We start from the raw sequence: 10,600 nt of genomic DNA on the forward strand, positions 1-10,600 counted from the left end.
ATTTTTTTGGATGGTTTTCCCAAATTTCTAGTAGTGAATGACATGAGAAAATTGAGTAATATAAATGCTCTAGGATGGGTGTCTAAAACTATGTAGGTGGACCATTCAAATGGGATAGTATTATTGCACAAATAGAACCCTAGCTAGCAAAACATTTATTCAAGCCCATGTGAGCAATAAAATTTAGACCCAACTAGTACTTAAATTACAAATGGCAAACAACAGATGTATATTCATGATCAGATACAGGGGCTATAAGTTCTTGAGCACACTAATGTGTTTTATGATATCAAGACAAACACTTAAATTTTAGTGTTAGATCTAACAACTAATTAGATATTCATATTAGTTGGATTTGGATCTAACTAATCCACTGGTGTGTGCAAATAAGTTTTGAATTATTTGTTCGTCGTTGCTTAATGTCGTTAATGTTTATATATTTGAACTAAAAAGAAAAAGAAATCAAATATATTGCATAAACACGCATGCAGATGATATAATGTCCCCACTACCCATCGCTTTATAACTTTAATTATTAAATCAAGGGAGTCAAGATTTAGTAATTTGACTCTGACACTTAAGAAAATAACATTTGATCTTTCAGTTCCTAGGATACCAAGCCATCTTGAGCATCTCCACTTGAATAATCTGATTGCTAGTATTACTAACATAAACTAACTAAATTAATAATTAATGATGGCTCCAAAAGCAGTGCATGACCACTTATGTGCGATTAATCTATCTCCAACTACAGCTTTACTCATGCAAATTAACCCACCCTAGTCAATACACCCGAAAGCGAAAGCGATGGCGAAGTCAAAAATCTTAATGAGTGAATTCAAAAACATGATTTTTTTATAGTAAATGAATACACTTAGCAATCAAGGTATATATTAGAAAATTTGTCTTTTAACACATTTAGACAATGTAACTTTTCGACTTTGGGAATTCAATTCAACCCTTAAATACACTTTGCTATGCCTGCAAAATGTTTTCGAGAATTCCCATATAAGTTCAACAAGTATATATACTCTTTGTAAGCAAGTACAAATCAAGTAGAAAACTCCATAGGATTCATCGGAAAAACAGGTGGAGCACATGTGCAAATTTGTCATCACATTACATGGCAATATTATTTGGTAGAGAAAGCTGCCCTACAAAAGATTATCAAAATATATACTTGTGGGGAAAAAGTCATGGGGTATAGCTTCTTCCCAATTACCAATTGCTAGCGTAAGAAGTTTGATAAATTTTTCTCTTGATTGTGTTATTCGTAAAACTTTATCATTTCCATGTCATTTTTGGTCAAGTATATCGATTAAGTAATTTTTATTTTCGTATAACGACAGCATTCGAATCACTAGCACGCACCTTGTTTTTTTTTTTTTTTCGGTACTCGCATTGGAACCCGACTATATTCAGATTCTCGCCGCGTAGGGCTCCATTCGGGGCGAAGCGCTTCCTATCAAGAATTTTTCCATACCCAAGCCTCGAACTCGAGACCTCTGGTTAAGGAAAGAACAGTCTCATCCATTGCACCACATCCTTTGGTGGTATTTGCACGCACCTTCTATTAAATACATAATGCTTATAATCATAAAATAATTTCATTCCCACCAAACTACTCATAATCTGTGGTAAAGATAGCATGATTCAACCAAAGAATGTATAGTTTATTAACTCCACAACAAATATTTGGAGGGTTATTTTTTCAACTTCACCATTACTTTTGGGGAATACTAATTTTATTGTTTTGGTAATTCGGGGGAATACTATTTGAGATGGTAATTCCCAATAAAGTTTACTTTTTTTTTTCTTCAGAAATACGTTTAGAATTAGAGTAACGGAATGTTTGATATAAAATTTTATGATTAGTCATAATATGCATAGCATCTTTATATTTCTTTTTGCACTTTTTTCGGTAAGTAATTGCTTAAAGATATTGACCTTTGCTTATGATATCTCAAGTCAGTGGGGACCTTTATGTGAGAAGTGGAGAACATCATTTTAAAACGTTGGGAACTGGTTACATGCCTAGTTCCAAAGGGACAATATCTTTGATTTATGTACCAAACCAAAGTGCCCTAATCTTTTTTGCTTTTATGGGTAAATGTAAAACTCTTCTAAGTATTCAGCGTGAAATTTGTCAAAGTATATCATGTTTTTTGCTTTGAAATAAAGTACTCAAATGCACCTTTGCGGCCGCCGTCTCCTACTTCCCATCCCATCTTAGGGTGTCATTAGGAATTGTCTATGTAGGTTTATAGAGGATTAGGAATGTAGGTTAAGTTCAAATTATGTATTTTTTTTGTGGATAGGCACAATAATGAGGGTTTGTAAAATGAGTAAATAACATCGGACTGGCTCTTCTTATTAAAAAGTATAAGCACCAAATTTTGACTCCAAATTTAGGGAGGATTTTCGCTCTTTTTTTCTTGTTAAAGGGGAATCTCACTCTAGTTTAAGCTCCAACACAAATTCAAGATAAACTTACAGCTAAATTAATTGTTGCTAAAAAGGATATGAAATCTAAACTTTTAGTATTTACAAGCACCAAACGAAATTAGGATACATGAATACTTGAATAGAATGAAAATAGTAAAGGGCTCACACAATGGATATACTTGATTTATACGGCTATAGATTAAAGGGAATTAAGTTCTTGCCACAAATGGAAATTTTCTGCTACACTTTAGAATAACATCTCATAAATGCATCACTATACAAACTTAAAAAATGACAAAATTTTCCCATATTTCAAGTAATTTTTTTCCCTTGCAGAATATTTCAAATGTGGTCGTAATAAACATGTTAGAGAGAAATATATGAAAAATAAAATAACACAATAAATGAAAATCTTCTAGACCATTACCCCCTCCTGTCCATAATAAGTGCTTTTTGGCTCTTTTTTTGTGGTCCAAAATAGTGATTTTTCTAGATTTCAAGAATGAATTAATTAGTTTTTTCCTACATTGCCCTTGGAGTAAATAATGTTGGAATATGTGTTAGTAGTGTTTATGTGAAGAGATAGTAAAGGTTAATATGGTCAATTTTATTGCTAATTAATATTAAAAAGTGAATTTCTTAGTATGTGTGAAAACAATCAAAAAATCACTTATTTTGATAGTATAAAGGAGCAATTAATGCATTATTAATACCGAATAAGTATAACCTTAGGTTAAGCATCTGGATGTTCAGTCTACCATGTGCATTTGTTACTCCTAGATTGCTTGTCCGTACACGTGTGCATGATCGTGCACTGTGTTTTGTTTTGATAAACACCATAATTAATTATCTTAAAATCTTACAAAATAAAAAGATTTAATTGTGATCATAATAATAGCTAGTTCGAAGTAGGTACCCAGTGTCTAATTGATGGGCTTAGTTCGAAGTAGCCCAACATTGCATTGAAGCCCATGATATCCACCACCCTTGATCCTATAAAAGATCCAATGTACAGAAATTAAATTTGATGATTATGCTAAGATGGATATATTATGTCCCAAAAAAAAAATACCATGGTACATGGTTGCTGCTGTGGCAAGATGGATATTTTGATATCATGACATGAAACCATAATACATAAATGGAAATGGATCTTTGAAAGAAATGACTTGTGAGAGCAATTTACACCATTTACAGTCTCAATGAAGCATGGTTACTTGACTATGTCGCCTTTTCAGTTTTCACCAATCAAATTTGTTGGTTCGCTCAAAACATATTTGGGCAACTCATACTTGGCACCTGCATTGGAAGAATTTCCATAAGTGAGATCCTCAGGAATGGGAGTTGGAAAGTGTTGATCAAAGTGTACTACAAACCTCTCTCATCATAGCAGATAGTTAAATCAGGGACTTGCACAATAATCCCAGCACTGTCGACGAATGCTTGTGCAAGGCTTACGTCTGCCTCTGCAGCAGCTCGTAGTGCATCCCATATCTCTGAAAATGGAGTATAATACGCTGTAAGAATATGATTTGCATACATTACACTGTTTCCGGAGTGAACCTTCCTACTTGGTCTATTCCTAACTACAGCAAATATACTGCCTCAACAGCAGCTCATACGTTCAATAGCTTTATACAATCTCTAAATTTTAGCAATCACCACCACAAAACGTAATCATATACTTGGTGTCCCATCAATTTGGGACATGAAAAGATGAGGTTCAATGCATTGAATAAAGGGCAGCCCGGGGAAGGTCCGCACTCTCAAATATGAACAGCATGGACTGAAAACAAATCAATATTGAGGTTTACTAGACAGCTTTCCTTGGTGCGATCAAAAAGGGTTCTCTTGAAAGTTGACATATTAGAAAGTTAATCTTTCTTTTCTGTTTTTTTTGAAAGTCAAGAGTACCATTTCATTAGAAGTTAAAATTAATATTTCATTAGCTAATGTGCCTTCTTTTAGATGAACTATTTGAAAGAAACTGATGCAGCTTCTCTCAAACAATATGCAAGGCACCACATATCTGGAGATGAAACACATTTCTAATAGTTAGCAGTATTACAAACTGAGAGCACCCCCTGCTGCTAACAAAATTACAGAATTCACTTATAGAGAGTTACTATAGATGATTTAGCAGAAAATTTCTCAAGGATCGTTAATGTGTTATCACTCAAGAGCATGTTAGGAATTTAGTTATCACAATGTCAATGTTCTCATAACTGAAAACAGCCGAAATAGGGCGCATTACTTAAAATTATATGTAGGATGCATATTCAAGAAGAAATATTATGTTCAGCTTGATTTTCTATAACAGCCCAATCCACAGTGATATTGTCCGCTTTGGGCCCAAGGCCTACACGGCTATAAAACGCGTCACTAGAGTCTTAAGGCATGTATACTTATATACCCAGCACCTCTCCCGTGTTTTGTCGATGTGGAATTCGCCTAGGGTGTCATATACACAACCCCTTAGGGACTCAACGTCCTCGCTGAGGTTTTTCCCACCACCGTTCAAGGTTGCACGCGGAGTGCTCTGATACCATATGTAACAGCCCAGCCTACTAGTGATATTATCCGCTTTGGGCCTAGGCTTGCACAGTTTTAAAACGCGCCAATAGAGTCTAAGGTCTGTCTACTTATATACCCAACATCTAACCGTGTTTTGTCGATGTGGGATTCGCCCAGAGTGATACATTTAGAGTCGTTCTTTTCTAAAAGAGAGATCCAAGTTACTGACTACTGGAGCCAGATCGTTATGATAAAAGTTTAATGCATGATAAAGGCACTCCCAAAGTAAAACTTACAGCAACTTATCATCAATAAGGATCTTTCCGATCCATACTTAAGCAGTTTCGACACACCATATACTGTCAATCCACTCTACCCCAAGCTCCCAAATAGATTGTCAGACATCATCAGATGTGTATTCTAGAGTTAACAATTGACCTATCACTAACTGGTTAGGCAAATTTAAACACAGTGGCCAACAGTACTGTTTAACTTGATCATGTATCCAGCTCTATTGAACCAGTGGTTCCAGAAACTTGAACAAGCTAGTAAAAATTATCAAGAAATGTACCTTTTCTACCCCCATAGTGTGGGGCAGTGTCCCAGAATTCATCACGCATCTGTACAAGCTGAGCTCTTGTTATTGGTTCTGAGTGTTTCCATGGCTTTGGTTTTCGTATCTTCTTAACAGTTTCTGCAAATGAAGGAGCAAGATAAGATGTCAGCAAAGTACAGTATTTTAAATTATAACACATATCTAATACGAGCAGCATTCAAGTATTACCAAAATGATTTAAAGTTGAAACCTCTACCTTGAGAACAGAACAACTCTTCAAAGTTAAAAGATTTTTCACATGGTTACTGGAAATTTAGCATCCATCTTTACTGCTCTGAACTTAAAGGCTGTTAGAACAGAAAATCAGATAAGATTCCAGTTAAATTCCTTTTGTTCTCTATTTCTTTAAATATGGACAATCCTCTTAACAACCTGTCCGCTTCACATTGAGCACTGGGGCGTTATTCTATTTCTTGCTAACGCGGTTAGGTGCACATGCATATGTTTATTAACAGATTATAGCTCAATACAAGTTCAGATGAATTGTGAAAAGAAAATTTCGTGTTTTTCGAAATGGATCTCATGAAGAATGAAGCCACCACTAACTTCTCTGGGTCAAAATGTTGAGAAAAGGAGTAGGATGATAATAGAGGAACTTACAGCCTCATAAAGTGGTTTGGATGATCAAAGGTAAATTTACTGATAAACGCAAGGAAAGAAACAATAGCCACTTACCCATTACTTAGTTTATAACAATATGTGATCAATGGAGAAACCATCTTTGCCAGATGATGCGGCTAACTGGTTGTTCGGAGGAGAATTCTTCAAAGAAAGGACAAAGAACGAAAAAAAATACAAAAGGCTATTTCGTTGCTTTTGTCAAAGAGACGAGTAAGGGAAGACAAATTTTTGTATCCTTGGTGGTGACACTAAAATAAATAGAATTTTATATTGGACGTAACAAGGCCAAAGGATTTGGCAATGGGTAAAAGTCAATTGTCTAGAGCGAGGCACCACAGAGTATAGCAGTAGCTGGAGGGTCAAAAGTCACCCATCACATACATATACCAACAACAACAACAACAACGACTAAGTAAAATCCCACAAGTGGAGTCTGGGGAGGGTAGTGTGTACACATACCTTACCCCTACCCCGATGGAGTAGAGAGGTTGTTTCTGATAAACCCTCGGCTCAAGAAGACGAAAAAGACGAGAAGAGACAAGAATTCTTAAGTGGCATGAATTTAGAATTCTTAATTCATCGAACCCCCTTATTGGTTGTAAGGTGGATCCAAATCATTATGCTCACTCGAGAAGCCACCAAAAATAAGTTATATCAGCAAGCATAATTTGGCACCAGAACTTCTGTCCCACATTTTTGGATTCTTTAATCGGATTATAATTTGTTAATCATGCACTACTACTCCTTTAAAGCCGGAATCTTCACTTTAGAAGTAAAGCTTTTGAGTATCTGTTTCCCCTTTCAAAAGGGGATTCCTTACTACACTACAGGAAATAATCAGTAACTTCCAATGCCTTAAATTAAATTAGCCAACAATGCAAAGAACGACAAATTTTTGAGAACAGATGCTCTAAAAAGTAGAGAGTAACATTACTAGTACTAAAAACAGGTGATCTAGCACTATTTAGACTTTTATCTTCTGAGGAATGTAACTCTCCTAGAATGCCACTCTAAAGAGCCAAACAATACTCCATGCAGTGACATAAAGAACAAGCTAAACGTATGCATTAAAATAGTCGCACCAAATAATCATCAGTACTTCAATATAACATTCTGTAAACACAAACTTAGCAGGAGATGAAGGGCACTAGCTACAGAAGAAACTATGTTTTCTTATGGGGGAAAGACTCGGAGACTAGAAGGATCATTTATAAAGGGGAAATTTATTCAAAATCAATAGAAAACTGCAGATCATTGAACAGGAAAGAACAGCAGAGCACATGATAACAAAAGCCTAAGAGATATATGAGAATGGAAAATCCATTATAGAAAAATAGGAAACCATGAGACAACTCGAAATACCTAGCGCTTCTAATAAAGAGCTGAAGTCAGTATAGAAATAATTACAACTTATCTATAAAAACAAACGGAGTTAAATTGCAAGTACACAACCAAAACCAAAAGTCCAGACTAATAGTAGGTTGATAAAGAAGTTAAGCAAAACTGGCAGACAAACTTAACGGGTTGCGCACTGGAAAAATATGTGGACTGCAAAAGCAAACACAATTCAAATCATCCAAACAAAGGGCAATTGTTTACCATATGTTCTTTTACTCAACTTTGGTATACTAATGGGTAACAGCCAGCAGTCCACCTTTCCATACCATTGGAGAAAAGGATCTACTCAGACAAAGGGTATGCCATACCAAGTTTCATAGAGGAAAAGACTTTTCCTAGTGCATTTCCATATTCACTGTAGCAAATTATTTGATTTGACTATCTGAGTACACCTCTTTCGGAGGAGAAAATCAAACAGTCAACTAATGCATGAACTTTGGTAATTAGGAATTGAAAATCAAACCTTACAAAATCCAAATGATGAAAGTACCTCCGGTTGCGACAAAAGCTCCAATATGCTCTACCATCTCCCCTTTACAGGCTAATATCTTTAATTTATCAACACTGACTTGCTAAAGGACACATTCTTCATTAAACGAGGACTGTCATATTTTGTCGTCCAATATTACCAAACCATGCTATTTCAGTCCGTTCCATCTGCTCCTCGATTTCTAGGTTTGTCCTTCTTATTACATATCTGTCTTATCGAGTAAAATTTTCTCCAGATAAAGCATTGCTCGCTCACAGTAACCTAACATGTTACAGTTAGCATTACATGATTCTTCGTTAGATAATACAATTTTCCTTTCAATCTCACTGGATACATCTAGTTAAGTAACATAACAGGTGAACGTACTCTGTCCAGTGCATGTATTTTGATTTCTACGAAGGGAAGCCTTGGAGCAACGGTAAAGTTGTCTCTGTGTGACCTATAGGTCACGGGTTCGAGCCGTGGAATCAACTATTAATACTTGCATCGGGGTAGGCTGCCTACATCACACCTTCTTAGGGTGCGGTCCTTCCCTCTTCCCTGGACCCTGCGTTAATGCGGGATGTTTCGTGCACCGTGTTGCCCTTTTATATTTTGATTTTTGCATTTTGTCAAGAATTCTGCCAAGTATCTCATTTATTGCTTTTAGGGTATTTTTTGACTCTCAAATAACACACTCCATTTATTCAAATTCTTTTGCACCTAACTGTTCTTCCACTTAAATCTTCTTCAGATATAATTTCAGAATTGGGATATGCATATGACAAGACAAACTGTGGACTTATACGAGGTAACAACACAAATAATTGGAGACAGATTTACCACAATAGTTTATCAACCTGTTTTTCATCATCACACTCATATCTTAAGTTAAATAGGCAACACATATCATCCTCACAACTACAACCTAACCCATTAATATCAAACAGCCACATTATCTTACAAAACGAAAACTACAGTTACATAAATAGTACTAATATCAACCCAATACCTAATTCATCACTAATTATTTATTATCAAATATCACTTACTTAAGCACCACTTAAATAGTCAAATAACCAAAGAAAACAGTTAAGCATTCTCCAGAAGAAACTCCTTGGAAAAGGCAAAATTATACATAACAGTAAACTCACAAGTAAACAATTACCATCAATGGCTACCGTAGGTGGTAAGCACCCCTCTTATCCTTAACTAGAGTCATAAGTCTCGAGACCTGGGAATGGAGATGCCTCTGGTAGGGAGCACTTCCCGAGGCGGAACAAGCCTTTGAGGTGTGGGTTCGGCTGAACGCAGTCACTTTTGCTTAAACATTGTATTTGTATTAGAAAATTCATTAAATATATATAAATTTTCAATTAGGAACCTAGCAAATTCAGAATCTATAAACTATAAATGCGAATCTGGGTTAGTCGGCCCCCAAATGCGAATATCAGACACCGCGTGAGAAACCCAAAGAGAAAGAACAGCTAACCAATTTTCTTAGCGCAAAATAATTTGAAAACGACTCGCACCATATATCAGTATAACCAGCTGAGAATCTCCAATAACTGCTAAGCAAATAAATTTGACCAAGAATAACAAGAGAGCAACCAACTTTCAAACCAAACGCAAATACTCAAAGCATATATCAAGAAAACCAAATGGATATCACAAAAAAATTGGTGAAGACAATAGTTTCAGCAAGAAGAGTACCATCTCCTTTGGAGCGTGAGGATCCGGCGCAACCCATAGTATCCAAGAACAACTCGGGAGTCAAATTCCCAGTCAATTATTGCTAAATATGCGTCGATGGGGCTAATTTTATATGCGAAAAAAGAAGAGAGATTTTGAGTTGGTTTGTGTTTCTTTTGAGGAGGTATTATTGCGTGCTCACGACTCTCTCACTGACAGCTATCTATATATAGCTTTTTCTGCTATCTGCTTTTTTTTTTTTTACTAGACAGACATTTGATTTTGGGTGAAATTAGAAACTTCGAAGAACGTTTGGAAGAAAAGAAAAGAAAGTCCACGATGATTCTATTCTTGAGAAATTGCTAGCGACTTTGGTTTATAATTTTTACATTAGTCCTTCTTTTTCTCCTCTTTGTTTATTTTTTTTCTTTTTCTTTTTCTTTTTTCAGAGTTTTTTTAAAAGTTTATAATTTGGATCAGTATGGTGAAAAGGATTGGATGATCTCCGTGACAGAAAATAAAATAGGAACTCAATTGCAGACTTTCTAGCTTCCGGTCATACCAAGCTCCCACGAGTCTTAAGCAAAATTACATCGAGAACGAGCCTTGTTCAAACCTCCGAACAAGACCTTATTATTACGTGCTAAGGCATTTGAAATCTTTACAATCGCAAAGAAAAAGCAAAAAGAAACAAACTTGAAAATTGTCGAAGGGAAAAAGGGAAGAGCCTTGTATTTATACACATATAAAGATCTTTACAAAAGGCCAAACGGCCTCAACAAAAAATACAAAAGTACAAAAACGAAGGAAAATCTACAAGGCACCTAAGCCTAATCTCCACCGGA

The 10,600-nt window shown here is 35.6% G+C and overlaps 1 protein-coding gene across 1 annotated transcript; it reads right to left on the bottom strand.

Annotated features, from left to right (window-relative positions):
- Positions 1-3,476: 3,476 nt before the first annotated feature.
- LOC107807665 (uncharacterized) lies at positions 3,477-10,051 on the bottom strand. Its single transcript, XM_016632090.2, has 4 exons — positions 9,777-10,051; positions 5,531-5,653; positions 3,822-3,941; positions 3,477-3,744 (listed from the first exon to the last, which is right to left on the bottom strand). The coding sequence occupies exons 1-4, from the start codon at positions 9,811-9,813 to the stop codon at positions 3,680-3,682; spliced, it is 345 nt and encodes a 114-aa protein (XP_016487576.1). The 5' UTR covers positions 9,814-10,051; the 3' UTR covers positions 3,477-3,679.
- Between the last annotated feature and the right edge of the window lie 549 nt (positions 10,052-10,600).

Source organism: Nicotiana tabacum, chromosome 3 (assembly GCF_000715075.1).
Source record: "Nicotiana tabacum cultivar K326 chromosome 3, ASM71507v2, whole genome shotgun sequence".
Taxonomy (NCBI): domain Eukaryota; kingdom Viridiplantae; phylum Streptophyta; class Magnoliopsida; order Solanales; family Solanaceae; genus Nicotiana; species Nicotiana tabacum.

Bases quoted from the DNA above. Each gene is read 5' to 3' on its own strand.
- LOC107807665 (XM_016632090.2), bottom strand. From the start codon at position 9,813: ATGGGTTGCGCCGGATCCTCACGCTCCAAAGGAGATG. The intron at 5,654-9,776 runs GTACTCTTCTTG...CTTCATTTGCAG, and splicing joins CTCACGCTCCAAAGGAGATG to AAACTGTTAAGAAGATACGA. The intron at 3,745-3,821 runs GTTTGTAGTACA...CTTCCAATGCAG, and splicing joins TATCTGCTATGATGAGAGAG to GTGCCAAGTATGAGTTGCCC.